The sequence below is a fragment of the Mobula hypostoma genome, chromosome 2 (genome assembly GCF_963921235.1).
Source record: "Mobula hypostoma chromosome 2, sMobHyp1.1, whole genome shotgun sequence".
NCBI classification, from domain to species: Eukaryota; Metazoa; Chordata; class Chondrichthyes; order Myliobatiformes; family Myliobatidae; genus Mobula; species Mobula hypostoma.
In genome coordinates, this window is record NC_086098.1 from 35,243,434 (window position 1) to 35,259,549 (window position 16,116).

The 16,116-nt window shown below is 43.1% G+C and overlaps 1 protein-coding gene across 2 annotated transcripts in view; it reads right to left on the reverse strand.

Moving 5' to 3' along the window:
* fndc4a (fibronectin type III domain containing 4a) overlaps nucleotides 1-2,274 on the reverse strand; it is a 220,680-nt gene extending 218,406 nt beyond the window's left edge. Inside the window, exon 1 of one of the 2 annotated variants that reach the window (XM_063070869.1) lies at nucleotides 1,051-2,265. In XM_063070869.1, the coding sequence (XP_062926939.1) occupies nucleotides 1,051-1,126 (76 nt within the window). In that variant the 5' untranslated portion in view covers nucleotides 1,127-2,265. Of the gene's footprint in view, nucleotides 1-1,050 lie in introns of both variants that reach the window. The other variant, XM_063070859.1, reaches the window with a different exon arrangement.
* Nucleotides 2,275-16,116: the final 13,842 nt, after the last annotated feature.

Here is a 16,116-nt window from a genome sequence, read left to right on the forward strand (position 1 = left end):
TAACCAGATGGTAAGCGGAGAGTATAAATAAGACAGCCGCGACTATCAGCTTCGGTGGCTTTGATGGGTCAGGTTCTGTACTAAGCGTTAATACGGATCGCACTGGACACCACGACTAGAACAGGAGCATAGAACACCATAGCGGTTCCTCATCAAATATTTATCGCATGTCTCCCTTCTACCGTATTCCAGGCAGGTTGTGCGAGGCGAGAGCGTGAAAATTGACCTTAATTCTCTGTGCTCGCTGTCCACTTCTCCCTTTGACCCTCGATCTTGGCGGGTCGCTTTGTTCCCAGACTTTGCAAAACGACTTGCTCCTTCCTTCCCGTTTACCTCTAACCCTTTCCTCCTCAACCTTCTGTTTATCCTTCCTTCATCGACATCGGCGTCTTCCTGCTCCCTCACTTTCTAACTGATGCTAGATTCCACCCCAACCCTCCCGCTCACTCTCCCTACCGTCACCCAGCTTTCTGCTTTCATCGGTTTCTCCCGTTATATTACACCTCACTGCCTCATGGCCGACTTTCGTCTGCCTTTAGTGAAGTCTCGGTTCTCCTAACCCTGTTTCACCTCTCACCTTCCAGCCTAGCTGCAACCTCCCACTCGCTTCTTCTTCCTTCTACACTCCGTTATCAACATACCTGCCAAACGTTCCCACCTTTATCCCTCTAGTCGCCACGCTGCTTCACTCGCTGGTAATTCTACCCAACACCGGTTGCTGCATCCTTTGGTAGGCGCCCACATCCCCTCTCCTCTAATATCCTCCTCCCTGCCATTGTACTTTATAAACACCCCACTATCCCCCCTTGTTCATTTCCACGAAGCTCCAACTGGAAAGGCCGTTCAGCCGAGCTCCAAGTCACTGAGCGGCGAACAGCCGCGGCACTCCGACCCTCGCCGGGAGCCCTTGGAGCGGATCGCCAACCTGCCCACTGCCGTCACTGAACCTGACTTGAGTTCACCCGGGAATGCTGAAGGGTTAAAGTTACAACGTACAATCCCCTGTAAGATAAGATATGCTGTATATAAAATTAATCAGAGCTTACTTACTTGCTGTCACCAGGCGGAATTCGCAGCTAAACAGCACCAGCATTGCGGAGTTCAAATACAAAGGGAACTGTGCCATTCCGAAGGTCCAGATAAAATACACTCGGTTTGTCCAGCGGTTCGGAGTGACACATGAAAACAATCCTGGCTCCAGGTCTACGAGCACATCTCGGAAGAGAGCAGGAAACGGGAAATAATTCTCTCGCTGTCTCCCATTGGATCGAGTGGCAGGTCCTCAATTCCTGAGCTCAGGGCCGGGGCTGGGGCACAGCAGCCGAGGTGCGGTGCAAAGTTCGCCAGGTTAGGAGAGGGAGAGATGGGGACAGCGAGAGCAACTAGCCTTCTCTGATCAGGTATCGCCGTTCACAAATGACATGGTGCCGGTTGGCGGATTCAGGAGGCGTCCAGAGACCAGGGGGGTCGCTCAACGCAAGGCGAGTCATTCACGTGGGAGTTGGATACACAGCGGGGATCTCTCGCCTTGTTGCTGTAACGGGAAAGATAAATACGATCCTTTCCAGCGTGGAGAGATAATAAAGATAAGCCAGTGTCTCCTCAGTGATAGCTGAAACTTCCCTCGCTACGTGAAATAGAAGACAAGCGCCGGGAAAGCCCGCCCGCCGCTGGCAGCGATTGGTTCGTGGAGACGGGCTCACTTCATTGCGGCCAGTGAACGCTAGCGGACAGGGTCCTGACACCGCAGTCCGAGCGGCCGCAAGAAGCAGCTGGCCGGGGGAGGGAGTGTGCGAGCGCGGGCGGCGGCGGCGGGAGCCGGCCGAGACTTAATTTGCCAAGTTTTCCTCTCTGGTCGGAGAAAGATGACGGTACGGCAGGTTTCTGCTCAGTTCGCTGCTGCCATCACTTGTATGGAACGCCGCCCTCAACGCACTAACAGAGAATCAATCGTAAAATAGTCTCCAAAAAGCACTCTAAACCCGCAGATATTGGAAATCTGAAATAACCTTCGCCGTTCGACAACTTCTTGCAGCATAGAAGAACGCTACATTCCAGTGGGCATTGACGTGGAATATTGCCATCTGTATATTAGTGCCCGAAACAGAGGAAGAGAGTGGGAGATCATTTAAGATTGGTGATGCAGTTCAGAGCTGCAATACCAGGCACCTCAGCAGCAACATTTTTTCTTTTTAAAATAAAAGTGAGATCAATAAACTTCAGCCGTTGTAAGTGTTGCTAAACATACAATATCAGATTGGTAAGCTGACATGACCCGGCGATCAGGTATGGTATTTTGATAGGAAGCGTGAGCTGTTCCAGATAATGTCCCAGTGAGGCACCAACAAGCTCCCCGCGCCCCCCCCCCCAACCGCCCCAATTACACACAGACAAAGAGCGTCGAAACCGCCGGCATGCCCCGAGCCAACATCTAACCAAGCTGGAAGTATCCTTATTTAGATGTGTTTCAGTGAAATCGACAGGCTTGTGGCAATAGCTCAACGTCTTACACAATGGAAGCTTATTTTTCAAAGCATAATTCCACAGCCGGAAGAGGGGTGATAGGTGACTGTGGATAAGTGAGCGCTGTCAACATCTGAGGGAATCTGTAAAGGAATTCAACTTGGGCCTATTCTGCCCAGGAAACTAAACGAAATAATGTCTAGCAAACCACTTTCAGAATGGCACTCCCCCAGAAAACATGTTATTAATATGTTGCACGTGTTGCTGATATGTAGTCAGGCACCTCTTTAAGCAAACAGGCGTGTACTGTACTTCCAGAAAGAAAAAAAATATGGTGTCAGTGCCTACTTCACGTGAAGTATATTTGTGTATAATTCATCAGCGTTATCACCCAACCTGTCAGGAAGACCGTTTAAATGTTTACCAACATCTGTACTTTCACCGTAATAGGATGCTGTGAGTGCATCACTGAAACTATTGCTTCCATAATATTTAAAACTGGGTGACTGCAACAAGATCTGATTTCACAAGGTGAATAAAGCTGTAAAGGCAGACTGGATTATTCTGAACAACAAAATACAAAGACAGTGCATTTAAATGTTATCTTTTACATCCAGTATGGAAGCAAGCTAACAAACAATATCAAAGTGGATAGAAAAAGCTTGTTCAAGTATATTAAAATAAAAGAAAAATGACAGTGGATCTAGGACGCTAGAAAATGAGACTGGAGAAATAATAATGGGAGACAAGGAGATGGCAGATGAACTAAATGACTACTTTTCATCAGTCTTCACTGTGGAAGACACTAGCAGTGTGCCAGATGTTGAAGGGAGTGAGGGAAGAGAAGTGAGTGCAGTTACTATGACAAGGGAGAAGGTGCTCAAAAAGCTGAAAGACCTAAGGGTACACAAGTCACCCTGACTAGATGAACTGCACCCTAGGGTTCTGAAAGAGATAAAGGTAGAAATTCTGAGACATTAGTAATGATCTTTCAAGAATCATTGGACTCTGGTATGGTGCCAGAGAACTGGAAAATTGTAAATGTCACTCCACTCTTTAAGAAAGGGGAAAGGCAGCAGAAAGGAAATTATAGACCAGATAGTCTGACCTCAATGGTTGGAAAGATGTTAGAGTCAATTATTAAGGATGAGGTTATTGAGTACTTGGTAACACAGGACAAGATAGGACAAAGTCAGCATGGTTTCCTGAAGAGAAAATCTTGCCTGATGAATCTGTTGGAATTCTTTGAGGAGATTACAAATATGATAGATAAAGGGGATGCAGTGGATGTTGTATATTTGCATTTTCAGAAGGCCTTTGACAAGGTGCCACACATGAGGCTGCTTACCAAGTGAAGAGCCCATGGTATTTCAGGAAAATTACTAGAATCTTTAGAACATTTGGCTGATTGGAAGGAGGCAGTGAGTGGGAATAAAAGGATCCTTCTTTGGTTGGCTGCCAGTCACTAGTGGTGTTCCGCAGGGATCGGTGTTGGGAGTGTTCTTTTTATGTTGTATATCAATGATTTAGATAATGAAATAGATGGCTTTGTTGCCACGATTACAGATTATATGAAGATTGGTGGAGGGTCAGGTAGTGTTGAGGAAACAGGTAGGCTGCAGAAGGACTTCAACAGATTAGGAGAATGGGCAAAAAAAGTGGTAAATGAAATACAATGTTGGAAAATGTATTGTCATGCACTTTGGGCTGGTGCAAAGATGGCACAAATCTGGTGTGAACAGACCAAAGACCAGAACATTTCCAGTAGCAGATGTGGGCAGTGACCATGACCTTGTCATGATGAATATCAGAGTGTGCTTGAGGAGAATCAACAAGCCAAAAAACAGCCAGCTGAGATTCGACCTTGAAAAACTGAAAGACCCCGCCATCTCTGAAGAATTTCAGGCAGCAATTTGGGAGAAGTTTGCACCAATACTCCTCCTTGATGAAGACCTGAAGACCACCACAAATAACTTTAACACAGTGATGATGGAAACATCAAGCAAAATTCTGGGGAAAAGCTGCCACAAGTCTAACCATGGGTCACTAACAAGATACTGGATGACACAAGAAGGAAACTAAAGAAAGATAAAAACACAGCAGAACAGAATACAGGAAAATCAACAAGGAAATCAGGAGGGAAATGAAGGGAGCAAAGCAAAGATGGATAGCCGAACAATGTGCGGACATTGAAGACAGCCTCTCCAACAACAACACAAAGAAGGCATTCCAACTGGGGAAAGATCTTACCAAAGAAAAACAAGCCAAAGTGAAAACCATCCAAGACAAAAATGGCAAAAGTCTCACAGAAGAAAAGGAAATAATGGAAAGGTGGACAGAGTACTGTTCAGAACTGTACAACTACCAGAGAAATGGGGATCCAAGTGTGCTGAATGTGCAGGAATCTTCCAATGAGGATGACTATCCAATCATGCGTGAAGAAGTTGAAGCTGCAATACGATCACTGAAGTGTGGGGAGTTAGCAGGAGTTGACATCATCCCTGCTGAACTGTTGAAGCATGGAGGAGAGGCCATGATAGACATGCTTACCACCATCTGCAATAAGATCTGGCAGACAGGTGAATGGCTGACACCTTGGACTCAGTCGCTGATCACTGAACTCCCAAGAAAGGCAATCTCCAACTTTGCCAGAATTGCCGTACCATCAGTTTGATCTGCCATGTAAGCACGGTAATGCTCAGAATCATCTTGAACAGACTGAGACCTCAGGCAGAAGACGTCATTGCCGAAGAACAAGCAAGACTGAAAGAAGGCATTTGACAGAGTCTGGCAGGATGCCTTATGGGCCACCATGAAGAAATTCAACATGGAGCAGAAGCTGATTCATACAATCCATCAGCTTTATGCCAAGGAAACCAGTGCAGTATTCGCTCAATGCCCCTTCGGGGAGGGATTCCATACCTCTGTAGGAGTCTGTCAGGGCTGCCTCCTCTCCCCCACTCTCTTCAATGTCTTCCTGGAACGAATCATGAGTGTTGCCCTTGAAGATCACGTGGGCACAGTCAGCATCGGAAGGAGGAACATCACAAACCTAAGATTTACTGACGACATTGATAGACTTGCAGGAAAAGAGGATGAACTGGCCAACCTGGTCAGTCATCTTGACAGAGCCTCCACAAAGTTTGGAATGGAAATAAGTGCTGAGAAAACCAAGCTCATGGCAAATGCCAATGGTGCCATCGCAACAGACATCTCAGTCCATGGTCAGAAACTTGAGACAGTGCAGCAGTTCATATACCTGGGGGTAATCATCAGTGATGAAGGATCAAGACCAGAAGTCCTGGCAAGAACCACACAGACAATGACTGCACTATCCAAACTCAAGACAATATGGAGGGACAGCAATATCACCATGAAGTACAAGATCAGATCCCTGTGTGCATTGGTATTCTCCATCTTCCTGTATGCATGTGAGACATGGACCCTCACAGCAGAGCTACAGAGGAAGATACAGGCATTGGAAATGAGATGCTATCGCAACAGCTTGGGCATCTCATACTTGGACCACATCACAAACGAGCAGGTCCGCAAGACCATCCAGCACCACATTGGCCCCCATGAAGACCTTCTCACAAAGGTGAAGAAAAGAAAGCTGAGATGGTATGGCCACGTAACAGCATCCAGTGGCCTTGAAAAGACTGTTCTACAAGGAATTGTGGAGGGGAAAAGAAGGAGAGGTAGACGTAGGAAAATATGGATGGACAACATTAAAGAATGGACAGGGAAAACATTTGCGGTGACCCAGGCTGTGGCACACAACTGCGACAGATGGAACAGACATGTGCAAAACTTGTCATGACAGTGCCCCAACAACTCCACCAGGAGTTAAGGGCGCAAGACAAGGCAAGGCACTTTGGTAGAAGAAATAAATGTGCAGACTATTTTCTAAATGGGGAGAAAATCCAAAAATCTGAGATGTAAAAGGACTTGGGAGTCCTTGTGCAGAACGCTCCAAAGGTTAACTTATAGATTGAATCAGTGGTGAGGAAGGCAAGTGCAATGTTAGCATTCATTTCAAGAGGTCTAGAACGTAAGAGCAGGGATATGATGCTGAGGCATTATGAGGCACTGGTGAGGCCTCACCTGAGTATTGTGAACAGTTTTGGGCTCCTTATCTGAGAAGAGATGTGTTGGCTTTGGAAAGGGTTCAGAGGAGGTTCAAAAGGATGATTCTGGGAATGAAGTGTTATCATACAAGGAACTTTTGATGGCTCTGGGCCTGTACTCGCTGGAATTTGGAAAGACACTCAGCATGGCTTTGTCAAGGGCTGGTCTTGCCTTACGGGCCCGATTGAATTCTTTGAGGAAATAACAAAGCACATTGATGAAGGTAAAGTAGTGGATGTAGTGTATATGGATTCCAGTAAGGCATTTGATAAGGTTCCCCATGCAGGGTTCCTTCAGAAAGTAAGGAGGCATGAGATCCTAAGGGGACCTTGCTTTGTGGATCCACAGTTTGCTAGCCCACAGAAGGCAAAGAGTGGTTGTAGATGGTTCATATTCTGCATGGAGGTCGGTGGCCAGTAGTGTTCTGCAGGGATCAGTTCTGGGACCCTTCCTCTTTGTGATTTTTATAAGTGACCTAGATGAAGAAGTAGAAGGGTGGGTTAGTAAGTTTGCTGTTGACAGAAAGGTTGGGGGTGTTGTGGATAGTCTGGATACCTATGTGTGGCCTCATCACAACAGTGGAGGAGGCCATGGATGGACATATCATAATGGGACTGGTAAGTGGAATTAAAATGGATGACCACTGGGAGATCCCGCTTGTTCTGTGTGACAGAGTGTAGATGCTAGGCAAAGCAGTCTCCCAATCACCACCACCACCATCCCTTCACCATTTCCCATCCCCTTTTCCCTCTCCCGCTTTATCTCCTTGCCTGCCCATTGCCTCCCTTTTGGTGCTCATCCTCTCCTTTTCTTTCTTCCATAGCTTCTGTTTCTTTCACCAATCAAATTCTCAGCTCTTTACTTCATCCCTCCCCCTCCAGGTTTCATCTATCACCTGGTGTTTCTCTCTGCCCTTCCCCCACCTTTTAAATCTACTCCTCAGCTTTTTTTCTCCAGTCCTGCTGAAGGGTTTTGGCCCGAAACGTCGACTGTAGTTTTTTCCACAGATGCTGCCTGGCCTACTGAGTTCCTCCACCATTTTGTGTATGTTGCTCGGATTTCCAGCATCTGCAGTTTTTCTCTTGAATATGTTCCATTGCGGAGGGAAAGGCTAGTAGGGTAAAAGAACGATGGTGTACAAAGGATGCAGAAAGTCTAGTTAAGAAGAAAAGAAAAGCTTACAAAAAGTTTAACAAACTAGGTACTGTTAGAGCTCTAGAAAATTACAAAGGTGCCAGGAAGAAGCTCAAGAATGAAACTGTGAGAGCTAGAAGGGGTCATAAGAAGGCCTTGATGAGCAGGATTAAGGAAAACCCCAAATCATTCTACTAGTACGCGAAGAGCAAGAGGAGGTGTCATTTGAGAATAGGACCAATCAGGAGCAATAGTGGAAATGTGTGCATGGAGTCGGAGGAGGTAGTGGAGGTACTTAATGAATACTTTGCTTCAGTATTCACCATTGGCACTTGTGGGGATGACTTACAGTGGACTGAAATGCTTGAGTGTATAGACATTAAGAAAGAGAATGTGCTGGAGCTGTTGAAAGGTTAATAAGTTACTTAAGTCGCAGGGGCTGGATGAGGCTACTGTGGGGCGCAAGGGAGGAGATTGCTGAGCCTCTGGCGATGATCTTTACATCAATAAGGATGGGAGAAGTACCAGAGGATTGGAAGGTTACAAATGTTGTTTCCTTGTTCAAGAAAGCAAGTAGAGATAACCCAGGAAATTATAGACCAGTGAGTCTGACTTCAGAGGTGAGCAAGATGTTAGAGAAGATCCTGAGAGGCAGGATTTACTGTATGAGCATTTGGAGAGACATAATCTGATTAGGCATAGTCAGCATGGCTTTGTCAAGGGCAGGTTGTGCCTTATGAACCTAACTGAACTTTTTCAGGATGTAACAAAACACATTGATGAAGGCAGAGCAGTGGAATTAGTGTATGTAGATTTCAGTACGACATTTCATAATGTTCCCCATGCAAGGCTCACTCAGAAAGCAATGAGGCATGGAAGATCCAAGGAAACCTTGCTTTGTGGATCCAGAATTGGCTTACCCACAGAAAGCAAAGAGTGGTTGTAAATGGTTCTGCATTCATCAACTGTGGGATTGAGTTCAAGAGCCATGTGGTAATGTTATAGCTATATAGGACCATACTGTGTTCATTTCTAGTCACTTCACTACAGGAAGGATGTGGATACTATAGAAAGACTGCAGAGGAGATTTACCAGGATGTTGCCTGGATTGGAGGGCATACCTTATGAGAATAGGTTGAGCGAACTTGGCCTTTTCTCCTAGGAGTGGTGGAGGATGAGAGGTGACCTGATAGAGGCGTATAAGATGAGGAGTGGCATTGGTCATGTGGATAGCCAGAGGCTTTTTCCCAGGGCTGAAATGGTACATGGAGCTTAGTATAATAGAAGGCTACGTGGAATGGAAATTCCAGGCAGTTTCTAGAGTAGGTTACATGGTCAGTACAACATTGTGGGCTGAAGGGCCTGGAATGTGCTGTAGATTTCTATGTTCTATATTCTATGAAATTGCTATTTTATCACCTTCAGTAGAAAAATAAGGCAAATATGTTTTCAATATTTCTGCTATGCCTTTGTCATTAGCTATGAATTTATCTCACTAATTCTTCAATGAACTAATCTAGACTTATTTTGATTTTGTAATGGCTGTATCTTTAGAACACATTGTTACTTTTTATAATTGTTTGCTTCTGCATTCTCCCAGTATTTCATTTAAACCTCTCCACCAGTTTATGTTTTAACATTTGCCGTCATTTGAGCAAATGCCTTTAGGATTCCAGTACTTCTGGCATGTAATTTTTCTTTAGATTTGATTCTGTTTAGCTCTTTTTTTATACAGTATTCCATTTTCATTTCCTTAGATTTGAGGTTTAAAAGAATAGGTTTTCTTGTACTCTACATTACTGCATTTATAGAACCGTTAGCTTGTGAGATTTTATCACCGTCAACCTTTCTTCATTCCATTTCATTAAAAATTTGTTCTTTTGCATTTTTGCAGTTTTCTCTTTCTTTGACATGTGTCATCCTTTTCTCCCTTTTTGTTACTTCTTTCTTTTACATTGAATGTTAAGATTTTTGCTGTATATGTAGGCATTCACAGATCATGGGATTCTGAAGGCCCTACAATGATGAAGATTTACTTTTATATGCTAACACAAAAGACTGTGCATGCTGGAATCTGGAGCAAACACAAGTTCGGTTGCTGGCCGAACTCACCATTTTTGGAGGGAAATGGGCTGTCAGCGTTTCAAGTTAAGACCCTTCAACTAGACTGTTGCTTCTTCTGCTGATAGTATCAAAAGTAGGAAAGGAAATTTGTACAATGGATTGATTTCCTCAATATATGTGGCATCTGCACATTCTTTCTAAAGTATGATCAAAATGGCACAGAAGAGCATCTTCCGGTGTAACTAGAGCATGGACGAGCAAGAAATATTCTAATCACTTTTGGACGGAAGTAGCATCTGTTTTAAGTAGCTTGCAAATGTATTTGAAAATGCTGTAAATGCTTATAAACGGTTGCAAATAATGTAAGGGTCAGTTAAATCAATCTTGTCAGAGGAGACTACAAAGGCAGTTGCTGAGTTGAGCTCAAAAGGAAAAGGAAGAATTGGAATTTGATAAGGTGAGATTAGCAGGAAATTGAGGGAATGGTTTAGAATAAAAACATTGAAAAATTGCTCACAGCACAGCTGTGAGTAACTTCTTTTGATTATTTTTTTCAGGATGCAGGTATTGCTGGCAAGACCAGCATTTACTGTTCATCCATAATTCACTTGATCTACCTTCAGTGGCCACTTTAATAGATACTTCTTCTACATAATAAAGTGGTCACTGAATGTATGTTCATGGACTTCTGCTGCTGTAGTCTACCCATTTCAAAGTTTGAGGGATGCTCTTCTGCGGACCACTATTGTAACGTGTGTTTATTTGACTTACTGTCACCTTCCTGTCAGCTTGAACTAGACTCACCATTCTCCTCTGATCTCTCTCATTAACAAGGCATTTTTGCCCACAGAACTGCCACTCACTTAATGTTTTTTTTTGCTTTTCACACCATTCTCTGTAAAATATAGGGATTGTTGTACATGAAAATCCCAAGAAATCAGCAGTTTCTGAGATACTCAAAACATCTCATCTGGCAGCAGCAATCATTCCACTGTTAAAGTCACTTAGATCACATTTCTTAGCTATTCTGATGCTTAGTCTGAATAACAATTGAATCTCATAGAACCATAGAACACTACAGCACAGAAAACAGGCCACTCGGACCTTCTAGTCTGTGCGGAAACATTATTCCGCTAGTCCCATTGGTCCGTAATCCGGTCCATAACCCTCCAGACCTCTCCCATCCATGTAACTATCCAATTTATTCTTAAAACTTAAGAGTGAGCCCGCATTTACCACGTCAGATGGCAGCTCATTCCACACTCCCACCACTCTCTCAGGAAAGAAGTTCCCACTAAACCTTTCCCCTTTCACCCTAAAGCCATGTCCTCTCGTATTTATCTCTCCTAATCTAAGTGGAAAGAGCCTATTCACATTTACTCTGTCTAAACCCCTCATAATTTTGTAAACCTCTATCAAATCCCCTCTCATTCTTCTACGCTCCAAGGAATAAAATCCTAACCTGTTCAATCTTTCCCTATAACTCAACTCCTGAAGACCCGGCAACATCCTAGTAAATCTTCTCTGCATTCTTTCAATTTTACTGATATCCTTCCTATAGTTAGGTGACCAGAACTATGCTGTAGGTATTTCATTGATGCCATTCAGTGCCCTTGAGATTTGGGGGCTTAGGACTGATATGTACCCATTTGACGGTTATTGGTCATTGAAACCAGAGTTTTCAGAAGCAGATGTTGGAGTAACTGAGATTATTGACATACTAGTGTTGGTCTGCCCTGATCCAGTTGAAAAGGTGGAAGCTTCCATCCTTTTGGGAAAGAATACTTCTATTGTGAGAAGGCTTATGGGAGCATGAAAGGAGAGAAATGGAAAGAATTTTTTTAAAACCCTGTGTTCAGAGCTGCTTTCGAGAAGGTGAAAATTCCTCCGAAGCAGGATGATGAGCAGAAACGAGGAACTGTGTGGTACAGCCAGTCAAAGCCTGTCATGTTACATCCTGGAGAAGTAGCTAGAGTGACGGGATCCCCGAAATTTGCTGGAATGCCCATTGCCTCAGCCATCCAGGTGGATGCTGCTGATAATCAAGAGGAAGAGAGGAGTCACGCTTACCTGCAGGAGTGTTGCTGAGATCTGAACTGCAGAAAACTTTGGCTGTCTACGCAAACAGTGATTATCAGGAACACCTCAGGAAGAGATATTACCCTCAGCTGTGGAATGCCGAAAGCCCGTCTTTTTCACTGTGACAGTAGTGTCTAGTCTTCCGGGGAAAATGGAAGAGAAGCAGTAAGTTGACATCAAACTCATTCAACTTTGGTGATTCACCGATACCAGAGGAATGGAAAAGGAGATTAACTGAGAAGATGTTGGAATGTGAAGGTGTCTTTTCTACTGACGAGTTTGATGGGTACTTGCCACAGTATTAGATTGACAGAGGACACGCCATTCCAAGGGAGGTCTCACTGGGAGTACCAGCGGAGGCTGAAGCTGTTCAACATCACCTGCTTAAACTAAGTTTAGTCATGGGGTAGGGGGACGTGAACCACTTGAAGGTATGAATGACAGACAGTAGACAGTAGTCACTCTAGTAGACAGGAAAAGTCACAAGGAGTTATTGAAGGTGGGGAATTTCAAGATGAGATAAGGAGGTCTCAGAGGAAACCTCTAGCTAGGCTGGCAGAGGATGCAGCTGGGAAACAAAGTGTTATGTCTGTTCCCATGGTGAGATATGCTACTTCCATTTACAAATGGATTGGGGGTCCTGAAATCACAAACTTCATTAGAACACTGTATTATTAATAATGGTTTAGTACGTTCCACAGTCATGACCACATGACTATTTTTGGTTGAGGGGAGACTGTGATGCCCTAGTTAAAGTTTCTACTGCTATGCTGTAGGTATTTCATTTTAGCATTTTTCTGTAAAACCAGGGTGTCCTACTGGTAGATGTTTTGGTTTTGGTTTTGGATAAGAATCCCTGCTGTTCAACTTAGGAATGTGGTGTCAGCCAATCAGGATGGCGGGAACTGGAGAAAGTTCTAGAGAGAGTGGGGTGAAGAACATTTTGTGACAGACTGTAGTCTCTTTTGGGGTCTTTTCTTGGGATCTGCGGAGTGGGACAGAAGGTAAGATGCTGCAGAGTCCCCATTGCAAGAAGTGCTTTGTGCATATGAATGGCTCCGAGGATGATGGGCAATAGTCCTGGGAGAGAGCGAGCCAGTTTGCTCGAGATGATCTTCGAGGGGAGTTCGAAAATGTGTTGGGTGCCTTCAAGCAGACCATGAGTCCAGCATATGAGTAAGAGGTACACCCCTGAATGCCCAGCTTTGGAAGAGATGAGCTCCAACGGTGAGATGAGCTAACTGCTACATTTCCGTGGTGCCCCAGCATAGCATGTCAACATCTTACTAATTTTAACCCATATGTTTCAGCAATGTGGAAGGAAATTGGAAAACCTGGTGAAAACCTATACTGTTACAGGGAGAATGTACAAACTCATTACAGACAGTGGTGGGAATTGAACCCAGGTCATTGGTGCTATTAAGCATCGTTCTAGCCACTTTGCTACCATGCCACCACAAGTACCATTTTCCAAAGATTTAATTTCACCTTTCAAATATAGAAATGTTTTCACCACAATTATTTAGTACCATATTTCAAATACTAAATATCTTTAGATTACAGCAATATTTCAGTTCTAATAATTTTGACTCTGATGACAGAAGTTTAAATATTTCTGCTTTCCACAAAGAAGAGGTAAAAAACTCAATACTGTCATTGACACCAGTGGATACCTTGACGGGTTGTGTGATCTTGTCCAAAATCAGTGGAATTAATAGGTTCAAAGTTAAGCGGTAATTAATGCTTACTTTCTCTTCCAGAACAAATTTTTACACCCACATGATGTTTCATCAATTTCAGCAATGCTGTCGTAGAAAAAATAAATCTCTTTTCTATACTTAATCTTCTTGCAAGATGTATTATGTTACTGTGCATATAAGGGCATGTGTACAACTGTGAAGCATTTAGTTCCATTAAATGAAGCAATGGCAACTTAGTACTTCACAACAGAGAAGTAACAGGGTAGAATATCATGTTAATAACAGAGCATTGAATGTTTAATGAGCTCTTAGTTGTAATATGCAATTCAGATTAGTCCAGTGTGCTGCACAATAAAATCACATTTTAGCAAAATTGGGAACCACTGACTATCCAGGAGAAAAAACACAGATGATTCTACTAAAAATGAACAGGCAGCATGTACTGAGATTACTTTCTCTCATCTTTAGTAATTTTTTTTCATAATTGGATTATATATGACATTTTATTAAGAACTCCAGAGTGAACATGATTTTGGGTGGTAGAGTGAATTCTAAATGGTAAACCAATAGCCTTTTTTTGTATTGATACATTGGTTTGACACAGGAGATACAAGAGACTGCAGATACTGGAATCTAGAGCAAAACGAAACAGCTGGAGGATCTCAATGGGTCGAGCAGCATTTGTACTGGGAAATGGGCAGTCAACATTTTGGATGAAAGCCCTTCATCTAGACTACACTACACTGAATTGGTTTAACAATGATGTCATCTGAAAAGAAAATCATGATGTATCTCAATTAATCAGAATCTGCCATATTGTTCTTTGCTTTAAACCCCTAGCTAGGCTGGCAGAGGATGCAACTGGGAAACAGTGTTATGTCTGTTCCCATGGTGAGATATGCTACTTCCATTTACAAATGGATTGGGGGTCCTGAAATCACAAACTTCATTAGAACACTGTATTATTAATAATGGTTTAATAAGGTCCACATTCATGAGCACATGACTATTTTTGGTTGGGGGGAGACTGTGATGCCCTTCACTCATTTACACCTGAAGTTAAGGCAGCTCATTAGATAAATTATGTTCATCTGACCTAAAAGCAGAAAAAGCTGGAAACACTTCAGCAAGGTGGGCAGCTTCAGCGGAGGGAGAAAGAGGAACTATGTTTCAAGTCAGGGACCCTTCTTCAGAACTGGAAAAGTAACATGTTTTTTTGTGTCCAAGACCGAAAATATCATCTCTGTTTCTCTCCCCACAGATGCTACTTGACTACTTGAAATATTTTCAACATATTCAGGTTTTCATTCTGATTTCCATCATCTGCATTTATGCTTGCTCCAATTATGGATACTGCAATGGTAACCTGTATTTTTGGATCAGTGGATCAGTGGCTGCGTAACTGATCCACTGATCCAAATAGGATCACCAATGCCCTTGAGAGGAAAAACTTACAAAACATAGTGGATACAGCTGAGTCCATCACAGGTAAAATCGTCCTCACCACTGAACACATTTCCAAATGTTGCATCATCAAGACTCCCACCATCCAGACCGTGGTCTCTTCTTGCTGCCGCCATCAGGAGGGTGGTACAGGAGCCTCAGGACTCACACCATCAGGTTCAAGAACAGTTATTACCCCTCAACCATCAATCGGGATCTTGAATCGGAGGGGATATCTTCATTCACCCCAAAACTGAAATGATTCCACAACCTATGGATTCACTTTTAAGGACTCTACAATCCGGGTTCTCAATTTTTTTTTTTTGCTTATTTATTTATTATTTTTTATTTTCGTTTTGTATTCGCACAGTTTGTTGCCTTTGGCACTTTTGCTGTTTGTCCATCTCTGTCATGTGTGGTTTTTCATTTTTTTCTATCATCTTTTTGTAATTACTGTGAATGTCTGCAAGAAAATTAATCTCAGGAAAATATAGGGTGACATATATGTACTTTAATAGTAAATTTACTTCAAACTTTGAACTTGGATGTTTGGGTGTGAAATACAGTGGAAATTTGAAGAAACAACTGGCAGATCTGCATAGTTCTGCTGCTATGACTCATGTAATTGTCCGGCAGGGAAGCTTCTCAAAACTGGATTCTTGGGAGTTTGGTAAAGCAGTGAAAATCTCTGGTTGTTTCTCATTGTTTATCCTTTGTATTCTAACATTTTCTTATGAGCCAATCAAATTAGTTACTGTACAAGTACTATCTTCTACTTGCTATCAATGCAAAAAAGAATTACAGCCAGAAAGTAACTCTCCCATCTCTCTCAAAAGTAATTTAAAAATAATGTAAGAAATGAGTCATAGATCACTACAGTGAAGAGGCAGGCCCTTCAGCCCATCTAGTCCATACTGAACGTGTTGACCTTCACTGGGACCATAGCCCTCCATACTCATCCCATCCATGTACTTATCCAAACTTCTCTTAAATGTTCAAATCTACTCCACATCCTCCACTTCTTCTGGTAGCTTATTCCACACTCATACTACCCTCCGAGTGAAAACATTCCCCCTCAGGTTCTCCTTAAATATTTCGCCTTTCA